Genomic DNA, 19,224 nt, shown 5'->3' with positions numbered 1-19,224 from the left:
AATTTCGAAATAATGGGGAAAGAATTTGAACTTAAATGTTGTCTTCCCTTTCCAACCTTAAGAATTAGATCTCATCCTTAAAACAGATGAAAGGGATTTGCCAGCTATCAAATTTACAAAATACAATCCCATTATTTTAAAACTAGTATTTTTTTTATAATTATATCACGTGTAAACAAAAAAATCAACACTAATTAATTATTACCTATAAATATATATTTGACATTTCATAAAATTTATTTTGTTATGTTACTATAAATAAATTTAGTTATTGGTCTATTATAAGTTTAATTATTCGACTATATTATGTTTAATTATTTCAGTAACTGATTATTTAGTTAAAAAAATGTATGGATTAATATGTATAAATATATTCAAATATGATTAATTTATTTGATAGTTAATTTTGTGTACACATGTAATTTTTTTATTTTTTAATAACCAACACTCATTTTCTTTATTTTATTAATTAAAATATAATTTAAATACATAATTAATTGATAACAATTATATTTTTTTTCCGGGTGTTAGAGTATTTATATATGAATGATGTTATTGCAACAAATAGATGCTTTATCTACATCAATCCTTCCAATTTATCAATTTCAAAAGAAAAATAAATTTTCACAAATAAAACACTTGTAGCAGGCCATTAGGTTAAAAGTCTATTATGAAATCATCAATGAGAGGAAGTGCAGCCATCTCACAATCCATAATTCATTTTCATTATCACATCCCATTTATATTTTGAATATCCCATGCAGAAAATGTATGGAAAAAATAAACATCATCACCTTCAAATATTTGTGCTCTTTTTTTCTACAAACAAAAATATATTTTTAACTCTCATTGATTAGTTGAGCAACTCAATCTTAGTTGAATAATATTAAAATTTTAAGAGAAAAATCCAAAACCGTCCCTGATAATTATCTCGAAAGAATAATGAGAGTTTTGTGTCAAAAATAGTTAATGTTATTTTTTTGGTACAGGAGCTAATCAGTCAAAAAAAAAAAAGATTAAAGATCAAATTGGGTGTTTTTTTTTCTTGAGACCTCGTTGTCCTTTCGAGGTAATTGTCAGGAGTCGAATGGGGTATTCATTCAAATTTTAACCTAATTACATGTACAAAACAAAATTTAAAATTTTCGATATTTATTTAAACGATTTAGTAAATTGAACACTAAATCAACTTAAATTGGTTTAACTATTTATGAATTAATGAATTATTTAGTCACCCAAATAATAATACTATGATTACTTTTCTTAATCAAATAATTTATTATTTTAAGAAATTAATTACAACGGATTAAGAATAGAAATTTTTTAGGAAAATATTTGAGTGACTTTCTTTAACTCAAATTGAGTTAACCATTTTTTCACCCTATGATGATGATTCCAAGAGCTTGATTATTTTACTATATAAGATAAGAAATGATGACTACTAAGCACGATCATATATCATATTATATTAGTCACCAAAAAAAATATATCATATTATATTATATATTATTATATTATTATATATATGCGATTCATGTGCTCAAGATTTAAGAGGTTTTTGAGGCTTGAGCATGCAAGCTTTGGGAACTCAATAATTTTAATTTTCTATTTCGGTGAGTGTCATATGCTTAGTAATTTGTAATTGAACGAGATCCTCGCTCCTCTGTAGAAGTGGACAAGCATTACAACATAAACATAGGCAACAAAGAACACCTTGTCCCTCATTTCTCAATAGTATTTCTTCTAAATTCCTCATTCATCCCTTTCTACCACACAATTGCTTGATGCATCTTTCCAGTTGTTCAGAACCAAGACAACATGGTACTCAAAGGTTTCTGCTTTTTATGCTTCTTCTTTTTGTTTTTTCATTAATTGGGTGACCCCATTTGGTTTCAGCTCATTTCCTTTTCTGGGTATTTATTTTTTGTAGGAAAAATGTGTTTTTTATTCTTGGGGTACGAGTTTTTATGCTAAATTCCATTCCTTTATGGTTCCCGAGCTTATTAATGTTGATGAACTGCATGATCATGTGCTAAAGAGTGTAGCTTTCTGCTCATTGTTTCATAGTTTGATTTTGTTCATACTTAGTTTGTAATCATAATCATTCCTTAATTATTTGTTTTTGTCTGTGTTTTAACAGTGCTGGTCTTGTGGATTGATGATTAGCAATTTCACTGCTTGAAGAAGCAGCTTTGATAGTTAGTTTAGTAGTTTCTATGGTTTGGGAACTCAAAAAGCCTTTGATGCTTCAAGTTTTAGTGTAGAGCTTATTTGCTTTGTTTAAATGAAAGCCATGACTTGGGATAATCCAAAGAGTTCTCCCAATGAGTCTCCAAGTCCAAGACCTCTTTCTTGGATTGTGGTTTTCTTGGGAGTACTTGCATTGTTCTTGATTTGTGCTTCTGGAATTCTTGCCTCATACCCAGTTGGCTCCACGGTTCGCCAGTATTTCTACGGCATAGATCGTTCGAGATTTTATGATATATCAGTTTTTCCAGTTCATGGAAGTTCCACTGATGTTTCCTCCAATGGAAGTTTAGATCTAGTAGATAATGAACCACCCTCAAGTGATAGGAAGGTAGCGAAAACTGTTACCGAATTAAATTCACAAGAACCCTCTAGTGAATCTGCTTCATCAGAATATACAGAAACCAGTACTGATAAGGTTGATAGCAACCTGCATGCTCAATCTGATTTAACTTCGAATTCGCCTTTGCCACTGGCTGGTACTATTTCTTCCAATGTGACTGTTAATGTTACAATTGAGGCACCTACATCCACGGCGTTGATGAATGATCCCGGCACATTAATCACCACATCAAATGATACCTCTAAGTCTCCTCCAGAATCAGTATCAACAGCAGTTCCAGCCTCATCTAATGAATCCTATTCTGGTTCTGTTAATTCAGGTTGCATTCTACTTTTCTTATTTTATACAAAAATTAACTGTTTTTATGCTTGTTTGCTTTGTTTACTTCTGTAAATACAATGCAGCCATAATATAAGAAGGCATTTCAATTTGTTACATGTGTTTTTATATGCTTAAAATATGTAAATCATTATTAATGCTTGTATCTTGTTAGTTAAGGATTTCAGGTGTAAACTTTATGATAATTTTGTTTGAAACTGGTCTTTGACTGGTGTTTTATGTTTCTTCTGTTATGTAGGCTGTAATCTATTCCATGGAACATGGTTACATGATTCGTTGGGACCGTTATACAGGAACGATTCGTGCCCCGTATTGACACAAATGCAGAATTGCCAGGGTAATGGGAGGCCTGATAAGGATTATGAGAACTGGAGATGGAAGCCCTTTCAATGTGACATCCCTCGTCTCGATCCTAGGAAATTTTTGGAGGTGATGAGAGGCAAGACATTGGCTTTCATTGGGGATTCAGTTGCTCGAAACCAGATGGAATCAATGATGTGTATTCTCTGGCAGGTTACATTCCTCATTCCTTACTGTTCCAATTTCTATGACCAATGAAACATTTTGGTTATTGGAGAAAAATTGGCCAGTTCTCACTAGCATCTTGTTCTTAACATCTTCTCATGATTACTCTATTATGACTTCATGTGAAGATCATAGTTGAGAATCGTTAGATGGTTTGACATGTTTAACTAAACTACTTGACATAAGACATGACCACATTTCAGCTATCATTTTTATATTTGTGACTAAATTTTCTAGAAGTTGACCATTACTACTTTGCATTATGATTGCATCTTTTTTCAATAGCAACATGCTTAACCGAAAAATGCCACTTTCAGGTAGAAACACCCAAGAACAATGGAAACCGTAACATGCAGCGATTTTATTTTAAGTCCACATCTGTCACTATTATCCGAATATGGTCCTCATGGCTAGTCAAGCACAGTTCTGAACCATTTGATTATGCACCGGAAGGTGTGGATAAGCTCTTCCTCGATATCCCTGACGAGAAGGTCATGGAATTTCTGCCAAAATTTGATGTGGTTGTTCTTTCCTCTGGCCACTGGTTTGCCAAACAGTCAGTGTATGTCTTGAACAATGAGATAGTAGGAGGGCAATTGTGGTGGCCGGACAAATCTCGGCCGATGAAGATCAACAATGTTGAAGCATTTGGTATATCTGTTGAAACAATGTTTACTGCTCTTGCAATGCATCCAAATTTCACAGGGCTTGCAATTCTTCGTTCCTATTCGCCTGATCATTACGAGGGTGGCGCTTGGAATACCGGCGGATCATGCACCGGGAAGGTTAAGCCTCTTGGACTTGGTGAGTTGGTGGAAAATGGCCATACAAATGCAATGTATGAGCAACAGGTTAAAGGTTTTAATCATGCATCAAAGAAGGCAACAAATGGATCAAAGTTGTTGTTCATGGATATCACTGAAGCCTTTAGTTACCGGCATGATGGCCATCCTGGTCCCTTCAGGAATAAAGACCCAAATAAGATCACGGTGCGCGGCCCGGACGGAAAGCCGCCGCCACAGGATTGCTTACATTGGTGCATGCCAGGTCCTGTAGATACTTGGAATGAGATTTTGTTTGAAATGATTAAGAGAGAGTTTGAAGGTGGTAATGCATCATGAGATACTTATACCTGTCTGAGGACTAAGACTAGTCCATTCTTTTCTTTTTAAATCTTCTTAGAAGTATATTATATAGAGAAATTTATCTTTTTTTTTTAAATATAAAGTTTAGGATGATAAGCATCTAGCTTATACCCATGTCTGTTCATGAGTAATGTTGTATGTTCCTTGTTCCACATAAGTTCATATATCTTTTTTTCTTGTAATTTTTTACAAATTCTGTTCTATTCCCACTTAGTTGCTGTGTTTGTTATTCTATTTAATTTTTGTAGTGATTGTTTGGTACTAAGTTCCATGCAGAGCAATGAGAGCATGTGGTCATTATCAAGGAAAATGACCATTTAAATCAAAGACTATATAATTCTTATAGTAAAATACTAAAATGCTATGAAACACGGACACTTCGCTGAGTTGTCGTATTCTTGTGTCGGACACATTTCGGATACGACACTCACTGTCCGACACGCGTGTCTGCTGTGTCCAATTGTGTCTTAATAAAAAATAAAAAATTCTTCTTCGGACTCACTTGGACACAACTAAATACCATCATGTGTTAGTGTGTCCAGTCTTATTCTTAACATATATTCTTGAAATAAATTTAGATATAGTATATATTATTATTATTAAAATAAAAAGATATTTTAAATACTTGATATAATTAAAATAAGACATTAAAAATTATTAAAAAATTAATTTATATTTTAATATTAATAAAATATTAAAATATCATTACGATTTATCTAAAAAAAATACTTTATACTTTATATGTATGCGTATCCCGTGTCTTATAAGATTTTAAATGTGCGTGTCGACGTGTCCGTGTCGTGTCCTGTGTCCGTGTATCATAGTTAAAATGAGACATATTTTCAGTTGTTTCACAATAGATTTTGACTCTACAAAATTTTGTTGTTTAATTGTTACCTGAGTCAAAATCTAAAAATTACACGTTTAAAATTTATGTCGGTTGATTATTGTTTTCTCAGATATATCCATATTAACAGTTTTTTATTTAAATCCCCTTTATCTTTTTCTGATTTAAATTAATAACTTGTTAATATTATATTTTTGAAAATGATAGTAAAAATTTTCTGACTCATTAACATGTTTGCTTAAAATTTTCAAGTCATTTTCCTTGAAATGATGACTCATTTGATTTTTAATTTAATTGATTTTGTATTATTTATCAGTATTTTAATTATCATTAAAGAAATAATAATGTCACTCTTACTTTTAATAATTTTACTTTTCACATAATTTTTATTTATATTTTATATAATTTATAAAAAAATAAGAATGACATTATTATTTGCCTATCATTATATTAGGCATATTTTTTATTAAATAAATAGATAAAATATGATTCGATAATTTTTTTTACACAAAATTTTAGTGAACCAAAATTAATACTCAATAATAAAAGAAAATGCAAACCGAAATTAATTTTCATTTTTTAAATTGTATTTTTTTTTTAAAAAGAATGAATGAATGAAGAAAAAAAAAAACTAAATCAAATGCACAGTCCCTTTCATATTAAACGGCTACATTCTCTCTCTCTCTCTCTCTCTCTCTCTCTCTCTCTCTCCCCTTCAATCATCTTCTCCTTTCATTCCAGTAATTCAAATCACATCCTCAGAACTCAGAACAACGCTGAATTTTGCAGGGAAAAAAAACACTCCATCTTCATTCATTTTTTCGGGAAAAAAGATTAAAGTTTTGTTACTTTCTTCCGAGCACCGAAGAAACAGAATTTTGAACACAAAGCAACATTTCTCCAATCCCATTTGGTTCAGGTCAGTGCTCCCAATTGCGATCGCTTGTTAAATTAGTAAAAATTCCAATTTTTGCTTTTCTGGGTTCACTCAAAAAATCCCTTTTGAAAATGGAACAGCCAATTTTCTAATTTTGGCTTCCACTCAAAATCCTCAGAAAGCTTGATAAACAATCGACCTAAATTTAGCAACTTTTTTCCATTTAGTTTCTGTGTCGATCGTTCTCACAATCCTAGGTCTTGAAAGTTTCTCGCTTTCTGTTTCAGACATTTGTGTACGCTCTTTTGCTCCTCTTTCTTTTCTAGTCAGTGGTTGCACTTTCTTCTTAGCTGAGATGCATTTCCAATTATTCTTTTCCTTCTTATGTGAATCAGATTAGTGGCAATTGGCAAAAATGCCGCGTCCTTGATTTGAAATTTGTTTTACTGCGGATAAGGTCATATTTTAAATCTATATATTCTTCCCCCTTTTTTTTTTTTTTTTTCATTTGCTTTTTCCAACCACAGAAAGTCTATTGAAAAATGAATCCAAATTTCAGATAAAGCATTTAGAGATCACAAGAACATAATCTGCACTGGTGCTTCCTGTTATCACCATTTGATTGGTATTTTCACATTGGATAGTGACCTAATTGACTTGTCATCATTAATTTTCTTCTTCTTTTTTTTTTTTTTTTTTTTTTTTGCAATATTTGGTAGTTTCTATATCTATTCCAAACATAACTTCTAAATTCTAATCAAGTTAGGATGACATTTTTTTTATTATTATTATTATTTTAATGAGATTTTCTTTTGACAGATACTAGTGCTTAAAAATGTCTGAACCTCGAAAAAATTCCTTTATTCACGAGCTTCAGGTATATGTTAAGCCTTTCTGCAATTATGATTCCTATGAACCCTTCCACATGCTGATTGACAGATGAGAAATGTTCATTGTTTGCCTTGGATTATGTTTCCAAAATTAGATAATATGGGATGAAGTTGGGGAGTCCGAGACTGACAAGGATAGGATGTTGTTTGAGCTTGAAGAAGAGTGTATAGAACTATACAGAAGAAAGGTAGATCAAGCAAATTGGTCCAGAGTTCAACTAAGGCAGGAAATCGCCGACTGCGAGGCAGAGCTTGCAACTATCTGTTCAGCATTGGCAGAGAGACCGATTCACATTAGGCAGGTTGGATATTCTGTACATTGCTAGGTTTTAATTACTTTTAGAGATTTTATGTGTATTTCTTAAATAGGACATGGAGAAAGGGATGCAGTTAAATGAATCCGTTTTATGCCATATTAATGAATTCTATGTACTAAATATTGTTGCTGACAAATAATAATAATCTTGTCAGAAATTTTTTTCCTGCCTTAAGTTTTGTCGTGAAGGTTATTTGTTATTCCATTGGACCACAAAGACAAAGAATAGGATAAATAACTCTTCTCTCCCTCTTTTTACTAGGATCAAAATGTTGGAAGCTTGAAGCAAGAGCTAGCAAGAATTTACCCAGAGCTGGAGGAAATGCGGAAAAGGAAGTCTGATCGTAGAAATCAACTTATAGATGTTCGTGAGCAGATTCAAAGTATCTCAAATGAGTTGTATAGTCCTGGAGAGCACGCTCCACCCGTTATAGATGAAAATGATTTATCATTGAGAAAGCTTGAAGAATTGCATAGGCAGCTTTATGCACTACAAAAGGAGAAGGTGAATAACTTTATGTTTGTGTGTGTGTGATACATGCTAACATGCGCATATACCGTTTTATCAACTTGTAACACATTTTGCTGCTCCTTAGTACTGATTATGATGTTCTTTTCATTTCATGCAGAGCGATCGCCTGAAGACAGTCCAGGACCACTTGCGTACCTTAAATTCTCTTTGTTCGGTACTCGGTTTGGACTTCAAGGAGACAATAGACAGAGTTCATCCTAGTTTAGGAAATTCAGAGGGATATAAGAGTATAGATAATGATACTATCAAGCAAATGACTGTTGCTATACAAGATCTGCGAGAAATTAAATTACAGAGAATGGAGAAGGTAAAGACTCTTTTCAATAGGAAATATTAATTTCTGTTTATTATTCATGTTCTGAATTGCATATGGTCTTGCAGCTGCAAGATATTGCAACAACAATGTTGGAACTCTGGCATTTGATGGATACGCCTGTTGAAGAGCAACAGATGTTTCAAAATGTTACTTGTAATATAGCTGCTTCAGAAGATGAAATAACCGAACCAAACACTTTGTCCGAGGGCTTCATCAGTCATGTGAGTTATAAGTTAAAGTACAAGTTAATGTTTTCATTCGTTGATTTTATGTGGTCTAGAATTCATGGGAATAGCAAATTCATGCAGGTTGAAGAAGAAGTGTTAAGGTTAGAAGCGTTAAAATCAAGCAAAATGAAAGAGCTTGTTTTGAAGAAAAGAGCAGAGCTAGAGGAGATTTGTCAGAAGACTCATTTGGTTCCAGAACTTGATAGTGCACTGGAATATGCTATTGAAACTATTGAATCTGGTAATGTCCTTATCAAAAATCACTGAACCTATGACGTATGCGCCTTTTTTTGGTGCTAAACTTATATAAGACTGTGTCTTCTTTCATATCCAGGAACTGTGGACCCTGCTTGGGTTCTTGAACAACTTGAACTTCATATTGCCAAAGTCAAAGAGGAAGCATTTAGCAGAAAAGATATACTCGAAAAGGTTGAGAAATGGTTATCAGCATGTGAAGAAGAGTCTTGGCTTGAGGAATACAACAAGGTTGGTCTTGGCTTGATATGATGTGCTGTTATATGCTTTTATACAAAAGACAAGTTGTTTAATGCCACTATATTTTTTTATAGAAGTTACATAAGGAAACAAATCACATATATGTAGGTCTTCATGATTTCTATCAATGTACACATGCACACATATTTATTAATTTTATTGCACATTTTTATTTCTATTGCAGGATGAAAATCGATATAATGCTGGTAGAGGTACTCATCTTAATCTCAAGCGAGCTGAGAAAGCTCGTGCCTTGGTTACCAAAATTCCAGGTATTTATATTTCATCCATATTTATTTTTGTTACATTACCTTTACCAGTTTACGGCCATCTTGGCTTGATGATATTTTTCTATTTTGGTGTCTCATTGTTTGTTGTTTTAGGTAAGGATGAAATTTTCATTTTCTTTTGTTTGTATGTAGGAATGGTAGAGGCATTGAATTCAAAAACTACAGAATGGGAACAAGAGAGAGGCATTGAGTTCAAATATGATGATGTAAGTACCCCTTCCTTAATATACTTGATATGTATTCACTAAAAGAAGAAAAAGACTTGATATGTGAGTCTCAAAAAGAAATGTTGGATGTTAACTGGTGCATTCTAATTGGTTGCTCAAGTTCAAGTAATTTTGTGTCAAAATGATTTTCGCTGTGCATGACTTTCTAGGCCCGTCTGCTCTCCATGCTTGAAGATTACACCAACTCGCGGCAAGAAAAAGAGCAAGAGCGTCGTAAGCTGCGGGTAAGGTCCTCTTATTGGTTGAAATATTTTTCTAATTGGAATTCAGACAACACTTCATTGTATCTGTCAAATTCACTTTCCCACAAATGGATGGTGCCAAAACATGTTGAAATATCACTTTTCTGTGTCAGAACCTGAAGAAACATCAGGGACAATTGATAGCAGAACAGGAAGTACTATATGGGTCAAAACCAAGCCCAAAGGCTAATAGTGCAAAAAAGCTTTCAAGGCAGTCAAGTACAACTGGATCTGGTAGAAGAACCTCCCTTGGTGCAAGTTCAAAACTGGAAGCGAAAGCTACTCACTCATATTTCTCATCAGGTAGTAAAAGGGTCTTCATCGTCATAACATTTTTCATCCTGTAAATACTCTTCTTTAAATGGATTACACAAGCACAAGCAGCCATCAACAATGTAGTAATGTATCTAAAAACAACCTAAGATTTCTGGATATGGATTCCTGTTTGTGTTTTGCATTGTTTTAGAAGAAGAGTCTTCTCCAACGGGTTCTCCCAAGCACTCTCAATGATGGTCGTTTGGTAAGGCTGTATGTGGCACCGAGGAATGGTTTAGGCATTTTTCTTTTTGTTTCATATTGAAGGTGGAGGCCAAAGCCACATCTCAGCTGGTAGATTTTCCCAATATTTCTTGCTGGTATATCTACAATTTCCTTGTGTTTCATATAAATTGCACAAACAGCTTGCGATATATGATGTATGCATGCGCATTTTCTTTCTTGTATGATACTCAATGCATATGCAACTAGAACTCTTACAACTGCATTTTGGTTTACCTCATGTTCAGCTAAAACAGGAGTTGATATTGCTCATTCTCCTTTGGAAAAAACCTTATTTGGTAGTGGAAGTGTTCGCAAGATAGATTCTCCTTCAGCGAGACAACCTTTTTCACCCATCTCTTCGACAGAATCATCAAAAGCAAACTCAGCAAGTACCACAGATGAACTAAAAATGCAGCAGACTGAGGAGTTGGTGAAAACATTAACACTTTACAATATGCCATTCACTAGTCCCTCAAAGACATCAACAGTGGTAGATGAAGAGAATAAAACCCCAAAAGCAATGCCATTTTCTCTCTTCTCTTCAACATTACCACCAAATTCCTCAAATGAATCAGATATACAGACTCAGAATTTACAGAAGACAATAACACTACACAATTTGCCATTCTCTACTCCTTCAAAGACAGCAACAGAAACAGTGGTAGATGAAGGGTATGGCACTCCAAAGGTAATGGCTATTCCTGTTCCAACTACACCTTCATCAGTTCCTTTTGGAGGATACTCGGCTCAAGAAACTGAATATTCCTTTGAGGAAAGAAGGCTTGGTTGTGTGTTTGAATGATTTTGTGAAGTCAAATTTAATTGGCTTCTCATTTTTGTGTACATAGTCTCCTACTAGTGTATGTGGAAAATGGATAGAGCTTCTGAATGCAACATTTTGCAGTCTAATGTGATATTTTGTTATATAGTCTCCATCTAAAAATTGCTAAGAGTATTAATCAAAATCCATTCAATAGATATAGAATAAACCGTTTCAATATTGGCAGATTGAAATTGTGATGCAGCATTACACAAGTATTAAATGAATGGAAAAGGAAAAAAAAAAATGCAGCATCAATGACAAAAACAGAAATACTTCATCCTTATTTGATCTGGCCATAAATTTTATAACTGAAATATCAAAACATTTAGTACTATTTTGCTTTGCTACAAATACTGACAACTGTTTACAGTTGGTACAACTAAACCAACAAGCCCAAAAAAGAGTAACATCAGCACCACCCTATTGGTCATTGGCTCATTGCATGTTTGGGAAGATGCTGCAACAAAATTAGCAAATGTTCATGGATGCATTCATTGTTTATGTCACCATTATAACTAGTTTTTCTGTTTACATAACACAAAAGATGAAGGGAGAATCAGAATCAAAATATAGCATAACACTGCATGTGTTACAGTTGCATTTTAAATAGATTCACCAAACCGAACCATGGGATCATTTATATTTTTCTTTTTCTTTTTCTCTTGTAAAAATATTAAGTTTTTTTTTATGTAAATTAATAAATTTTGAATCATGACATTGTAACCAATAACTACACATTTTAACATTCATTTTCCTATTAAAAAAAAAAGAAAGAAATAAGAGATATTAACATCCATTTATGTCCTTGGTCAACTTTAATTTATTTATCTGAAAAGACAAAGAACTTGTCAGCGGTTGGGCGAATGGAATGGCTCCAACCTTGCTTTACAGCTTTGAATTTTTATTTTTGAAAAAGCTTTAAATAAATAAATGGAAATTTTATATAAAAAAAGACAATTTTTCTTTCTTTTCCAAAAACCTCACCTAATTGTTTATGTATTCAAATTAAGAATCTGTATTCACAAGCATTTATTAGATTACCTTTATTAAATTTCCAAGACGGACGTGAACCAATTTCTTAACCGAAATTTATACTTTTGAGTTTTGCAATTAAAATATTAATTCATAATTAAATATCCATTATTCAATTACTTTATCATTTTAATAAATATATTATTTTTTTTCCCATTTTTTCAACTTTATTTATTTACTACTCCTTTTGAATGAAAACCCTAATTTTCATATATCACTCTGGAGAAATTACGAACCAGAGTTGTTATTTTTCTCTGTAATTCTAGAAAAATTTTCAATTATTATTTTTTTTTTGGGGTTAATTTTTGAAGCTTACTCTGCTGTTCTTCAATGGTGGAGATTTGAGCTACAGTGCTACGTCTTTCTCGCAGTTCAACATCAAACCGCTGAAATTCGAAAATTCCACTTCTGGGTTTTCATCATTTTCGTTAAAAGTTTATGTTTTTGAAGTTCCTTCCCCCAGTTGCATTTTTATTAGAGCTCAAGCTTCATTGCACTGTTTTCTGCATTCAAATCAATCCCTCTTCACAAAGTTCAAAATTTCCATTTTTACCCCTCTATTTTTTGAAGCTAACTGGTTAAATCTTCAATGAGTTGTGCCTAAGCATTGTGTTTTAGCTTCTGGGGTGTCTTATTTTTACTTTGATTTGCACAAAAATGGAAAAAGAAGATATTTTTGGTTCCGGGCATGCGGTCAAGGCTGATGAGGCTCCAGGGGGCTTCCACGTGGCACCAAGAAGTGAAAATATACAGTTTTCTGCACCCACGGCGGAGCCACCGCAGCAGCCGGTGGTTCCGGCCACGGCTATGGTGGCAGTAACACCGGCGACAGGGACGGATGGGAAGAAGAAGAGGGGGAGGCCTAGAAAGTATGGACCGGACGGCAAGTTGACGCCGGAGGCAGCGGCGAAGGCGTTGTCTCCGATGCCGATATCGGCATCGATTCCGTTGACCGGAGAGTTCTCAGGGTGGAAAAAGGGTAGAGGAAAGGCTGTTGAATCAATGAAGAAGTCATATAAATTTTTTGAGTTTGAAAATGCTGGAGGACCAGGTAGAAAATTTTCTTTCCTCTTTTGAACATCTTCATTTTATATAGTGTAGCCTCCACTAATCTTGGTTATTTGCTGTTTACTGTTACATTTGCCGAAGTTAAAAACAAAAAAGTTTAATTTTTTTTGTTTCTCAGTTCAATTAGGTTGATATTTGACTATGTAAGAAATAAGATTATTTTTTAAAAAGAAAAAATAGGTTGAGGTGTGGTTTTAAGCTGTGTTGTTGTTTTGGTTCTATGCTTTTGGTTCATGCTGTGGAAGGGGAAATTTATAGATGGTGGTACAAGTGGACCATTAGATTAAGATTCCCTTTCAGATCTAGAAAATGAAGACATGTATGTAGTGGTTGAAGGGGGGTGGATATTTTTGTGGTCAGAGTTAAAGTGAGTGATGTCGGTTTTCAGTTTAAGGTGGCAGCACATGATGCCCCATTTTTTTCTCTTTTCCTCCCTTTTTATGAGGAGAAGATTATGATTTTATGAGTGATGACATAATATCTGACACCACGGAATTTTGTTAGGACAAGTGAAGGCACCACACTAAGCAGTAAGCACATTCAGCAGGGTTCTCAGTCTGGTACCTCATAGCTGATGTGACCATCCTTGAAAGTTGAAACTGGTCCATGTTTCTAATAATTGTATTCAACACCTTGCTATCTGACCTCATATTATAGGGGATTGGTTTGGACCAACCATGCATGATATTGTTAAGAAATTTTGAAATAATAAGGACACAAAGTGGAACAATTTTGAGCAATGAATTTTTCTTATCTGATAAAAAAAATGGTGTGTTTTATGAAAGTTGTTTCATAAAATGATGGTTTTTTAAACTTTTAATTTCTATGTGGTTAGACAAATGTGGTAAAAGTCTGTAATAAGCTTGTGGACAAGTTCTGTGGTGGTCTTCATTGTTCTGGAATGCATGAAGCATAAACATAGCTGATTTTATATGAACTTGATTAGGTGAAGCATGGTTGATCAAGTTAATGGTATATATTGAAGGCTAATAAAGTATCTACTGTAGCACTAGCTTTTTGTATAACCTTACAAAGTTTTAGCATGCATAACTCAAAAATAAGGCATAGAATTGCAATTGCTGTTTTTCCTCATTAATTACCATAGTGAAACATATTTGTCAAAACTGCTTCCTTTTCTGTATTCTCTTAAAGGTCTCTTGTTCAATATAACTTCCTAGCCCGAAATGTATCATGTCCGGTTAAAGATGAATTAATAGAACTATGCTTTATGTAAAGTATGAACTTAAAGTGCAATTCATCTAATTATTAATGTATTTTAATAGGTAATGGAATTGCATACTCAGTTGGTGCCAACTTCACACCTCACATTCTTACAGTAAATGCTGGAGAGGTATCATGCTTGTTTCCTATCGATCCACATTCCGCAATAGTCAAATTATAGTTTTAATTTAGCCTTTTGCATAGATGCAAATTCCATTTATTTTGTTCACTCATTGGAATTCATTGTATTTACTCTCAATTGTAAATACCTTTCAGAATATATGACATTTTCCTATCTTTATTTGGTCTACTATTCAATATGGTTATTATTGAAAGTAATCTATTACAGCACACTCAATTGTTAATTGTATTCTTTATTTTCCTATGACATAATCCAGGATGTTACTATGAAGATTATGTCCTTTTCTCAGGACGGATCCCGCGCCATATGCATTCTCTCTGCCAATGGCACGATTTCAAATGTCACGCTCCGTCAACCAACTTCTTCCGGCGGCACTTTAACATATGAGGTTAGTTCATCCCTTGTGAGAAGCACAAAAAGTAGAGTTCTCATGCCTTATACTTAATGCTAATCTTACAGTCTTACTGTTTTATATGCAACCCTCTCCTTTCAGCATTTTTATGTTTTAGATATTGAATTTCATAATTTTTGTGTTACATAATGTGTTAATGTTTATTTTTAAATAATATGGTATATGGTTTTGGTCTGTCTGAGGTAAAAACCATTTTTTATGTGATTTAGCTTCTCTTGCATCATTTTTGGTATCAGATATTGAATTACGCCAACTATAGCTCTTCATCTGGGAATTCTGTTGCATACATTGTTGTTTTGTGTCATCTTGACAATTCGGATTTCCTTTTGCACTATACATCTCTGGGAAATAACTCCCATTATGAAGATAAAACTTCTTTTATGTTTTTTATTTGAGATCAACACGTGGCTGCTAAACCATCATCATTCTTTGCCATTAATTCCCTCAAACTTAAGACTGATGGCGCTGTTGGATTACGTTAAATATGCTGATGCATATTGGGTTCTTTTACAGGGACGGTTCGAGATTCTTTCCTTGTCTGGCTCATATATGCCAACCGAGAACGGATTCACAAGGAGCAGATCTGGTGGGATGAGTGTTTCTTTGGCAGGTCCAGATGGTCGAGTAATGGGAGGAGGACTTGCCGGTTTGCTGGTAGCTGCAGGTCCTGTGCAGGTAACTTCTGCTGTAAAAGAAATTTTGAGAGAATATTTATAAAGCTTGTAAAAATGTTGAAAAAATGCTTAATTAGTTCAACATCATAAAAAACAATTATTTTTGTTAACTTATAGCTTAGTATATTAGTGTTCTAAGATTAGAATTATGATGAACTATTTAGGGCATGGTAGGTTTCCCTTTTTTTCTGTTTTCTTTTTTCACTCCTATTTTCACTTATTCTTTCACAAAAAATTACTAAAATGAAAACAAGAAACAAAGAGGAACATTTCACATATCAAACTAGTTTGTGGTTTTGCATCAGGTTGTTGTTGGTAGTTTCATTCCAGGTCACCAGTTAGAACATAAACAAAAGAAGCAAAGGGTGGAACATCATATATCATCAACTATATCGGCTCCACTTAATGTTCCTACTATTTCTGCTGAAGAAATGAAGATAACTCTTGGTGGAGTGAAGCCTTTCATGACACCCCCTTCGGTTCCTTTTCAAGTTGAAAACATTCCTCCTCCTCCTCCTGCGTTTGTCAACGGCCAATGTTCTCTGAACTCATCTGGTGACGACGATGATGAAGAAGATGCTTCTTTGCATGAGAAAGAATCTAATCCTAGTCTTTCAGATCCTGCTGGAGTTGCATGCTAAAACATGTTCTCTCCTCATGATTGACACTGATTCTGACAAAATTTGACTTGAGAAAGACGAACACGTATTCTGTCCGTTCTAAAATATCCGTTACTTCGACCGATATTTTGAAACGGAGGAAGTATATTGGAATGAGAGGTTTGAGGTTGGTTTTGAGCAAGAAAAGTTGTACTCTTTGGTGCTTAGGTGGTTAGTTAGGATATCACAAATTGGTTATGCTTTTCTTCTTCTTCTTCTTCTGTGTCTGTTCTTATGATGTGTCTCTAATGTTTTTTACTCATTGTTGTAGCAATTAGATGTAGGAATATCCCACGTACTTAACTTGTTTACAATTGTAGGAGAATGAAATTTGAATGTGCTTGAGGTGTTTCTGGATTGTAACCTGACTATATTATTTTATTTGAAAGAAAAAAATTGCATTTTATCCTTTTCATGTTTGATTGTTTTTCTGCTTATCTCTATGTTGTTCTGTGCACCAAAGAATCTTCAGGGAATAGTGTGTAGTTGATCTCAGAAATGCTATTTTAGGGACCATTTTTATCCAATTATCAAAGTTTCTTCCATTTTTACTTTTTTATTAAAATGAAAAGGGAAAGGGAGAATAAATATCATGAGAGTTTATTGGGGGGAAATCTGTTAAGAGTTAAGAGCAGTTACCTCTGCATTTGTTAAGTTTAGAGACACTTTGGAGCAGTCTGGTATGAAATTACATTTTTCGTTTTCATTTTAAGTGTTCTCTATTTTCAAAACGACATAATTTTATCGTTTTCACTGTTTTTTTTTTCTTTACAAAATTTAGAACATTGCAAATCAAAATGTAAACCAAACAGAGTTAAATTTCAATTTGGCCCCTGAAATTTAGCCCGATGTTCAGAATGACCCCCACAATTTCGTTGGCCCCAATTAGAACCCCCAAATTTGCAATTGTGGCTCCAACTTGCCCCTGCGATCTCCGTCACCAGAATGCTGATTTGATACAATTGCATGACACGGTGGACACTACTTAAACCACGGCACATTGGTTTCGCGCCCAAACCCTTTGGAAACCACGTCGTTTCTTTCCACTACGACGATCATAAGTTGCCAAACATCAAGAAAACCTTTACACTACGTGGTTTCCAAAGGGTTTGTGCGCGAAACCAATACGCCGTCGTTTAAATAGTATCCACCATATCATGCAATTGCGCTAGATCAACATTCCCGTGACGGAGATGATCGCAGGGACAAGCTGGAGCTACAATTGTAAATTTGGGGGAGGGGGGTCATTCTAAGCATCAAGCCAAATTTCATGGGCCAAATTGAGATTTAACTCACCAAACACACCTTAAAGTACAATTTTCTTTTTTCAAATATAAACTCATCTTTGGCAGTTCATTCAAATTTGCACTATCTATATCACTAAATGTTTTAGGATGTCAAACTTCACAACTGATATTTATGTTTATTTCCAATTCCAATTCCCAGAAAGAGAAATAGTCTCTCCTTCTTGGCTAATGGCTAGTTCTTCCAATTTGATAAAAAGTAAGGAGAATATTGTTCTGGATTAAAGAAATTCCCACAAACTTTTTCTTTACTGCAAAAGAATCAACTTCACTAAAAGAAGAAAGATTAAATGGAATCTCCACATATGCTGCTTCCAAGCATGTTCTTTACTCTTTTTGCAGTTCACTTTCTTCTCCTTATCCATCCATGTGATGTGAGCAAGAATAAAGCTTTTAGATTGGAAAAAAACCATTTCATATATTTCTTTCAAAATTGGCAACAGACCAAAATAATTTATCAAGGCACTATTAGTTCTAGTTAGAACATTAGAAAAAAAAATTCTCTATGAATTAAAAAAAAAAACCATCTATTACTATTATTTTCTTGAATGATATAATCATACAATACATTATACATACATACATCAAAATGTAACATAATGCAGATATGTTACAAGCATGTTACTTAATATAAGTTTCTTGGTATTATTACAACATTATACCAAGCTTGATGTGATCAACAATTCTTCTTTCCATCCTTTGTTGACTTTCTCTATGAATTCTTCTACCCGTTTTCTTAACTCGTCGTCGTCCTCCTCCTCCTTCTCCTCTTTTTCTTCTTCCTCGTCCTCTTTTTTCACCTCTTCGACGAAGCATTCATCGTTGCCTATAGTCTCAATGATGTCAACTTCAATTAGCTTTGCTTCTGCTTCTGCTTCTGCTTCGACTTGTCGGACATATGACACTTGTATTGCTCGCAACTCGGTATCCTTTTGGACAAGAAACTTCGAGTTTGTTTCTTGTTTTTGAAGATTTGTTCCCATGGAAGGAGTGACTTCACTATTTTCTTGCTGAACACTACTACTAAGGGTAGGCTTCAAGTCCAATAAGATATACACTATGATCAAATTGCAGAAGCAAAAAATGAATGCAGAACTTGAAGCTGCTTGAGTGATGAACTCCACTATAGAATCCAACATGTTTGTGAAAAAAATTGGAAGCAAAACACACACACACAAAAAAAAAGGGTACCTAAAAAGTGAGAGAAAAAATTAAATTAAAGGAGGAGTATGTCTATGTCTATGTGTGTGATTTGCAAAATTTCCTAGTCCTATTTATAAGACCTTGTTTGAGATTAGATGCAAACGTGTAAAGGACCTTTCACTATGTAGCAAAATTTAAGGAGATGCTTTGTGATGAGGTGTGGTGTGAAAGCTATCAGAAAATAGATTATTATCTTCACTAATTACCAATTAATTTAAGTACTTAACAATGTAATGTAATTACATTTGTATTATTATAATAATTGATGATTAATGTGTTAATGTAGGA

At 33.8% G+C, this 19,224-nt stretch overlaps 3 protein-coding genes across 4 annotated transcripts; all 3 read left to right on the top strand.

Moving 5' to 3' along the window:
* The first annotated feature begins 1,447 nt into the window (after positions 1–1,447).
* LOC112751665 (protein YLS7) lies at positions 1,448–4,833 on the top strand. Of its 2 annotated transcripts, none has more exons than XM_025800877.3 (4): positions 1,448–1,831; positions 2,141–2,909; positions 3,168–3,442; positions 3,772–4,833. In XM_025800877.3, exons 2-4 carry the CDS (start codon positions 2,285–2,287, stop codon positions 4,573–4,575), a joined length of 1,704 nt encoding a protein of 567 aa, XP_025656662.1. In that variant the 5' UTR covers positions 1,448–1,831; positions 2,141–2,284; the 3' UTR covers positions 4,576–4,833. The 2 variants fall into 2 exon arrangements, with proteins under 2 accessions (XP_025656662.1, XP_025656663.1); XM_025800878.3 differs by having other exon boundaries at positions 1,456–1,821.
* Positions 4,834–6,111: 1,278 nt separating this feature from the next.
* On the top strand, positions 6,112–11,324 carry LOC112751663 (65-kDa microtubule-associated protein 9). The gene is made up of 13 exons (XM_025800876.3): positions 6,112–6,365; positions 7,143–7,200; positions 7,309–7,515; positions 7,792–8,034; positions 8,159–8,368; positions 8,443–8,598; positions 8,686–8,845; positions 8,939–9,090; positions 9,284–9,371; positions 9,522–9,595; positions 9,766–9,840; positions 9,972–10,161; positions 10,644–11,324. Exons 2-13 carry the CDS (start codon positions 7,159–7,161, stop codon positions 11,198–11,200), a joined length of 2,154 nt encoding a protein of 717 aa, XP_025656661.1. The 5' UTR covers positions 6,112–6,365; positions 7,143–7,158; the 3' UTR covers positions 11,201–11,324.
* Positions 11,325–12,135: 811 nt separating this feature from the next.
* Positions 12,136–16,838, top strand: LOC112751662 (AT-hook motif nuclear-localized protein 7). The gene is made up of 5 exons (XM_025800875.3): positions 12,136–13,304; positions 14,605–14,672; positions 14,941–15,072; positions 15,610–15,771; positions 16,076–16,838. The coding sequence occupies exons 1-5, from the start codon at positions 12,911–12,913 to the stop codon at positions 16,409–16,411; spliced, it is 1,092 nt and encodes a 363-aa protein (XP_025656660.1). The 5' UTR covers positions 12,136–12,910; the 3' UTR covers positions 16,412–16,838.
* Positions 16,839–19,224: the final 2,386 nt, after the last annotated feature.

Source organism: Arachis hypogaea, chromosome 15 (genome assembly GCF_003086295.3).
Source record: "Arachis hypogaea cultivar Tifrunner chromosome 15, arahy.Tifrunner.gnm2.J5K5, whole genome shotgun sequence".
In the NCBI taxonomy this organism is placed as follows: Eukaryota; Viridiplantae; Streptophyta; class Magnoliopsida; order Fabales; family Fabaceae; genus Arachis; species Arachis hypogaea.
The sequence above is the reverse complement of the archived record's forward strand: the minus strand, read 5'-3'. Positions and strand labels throughout refer to the sequence as shown.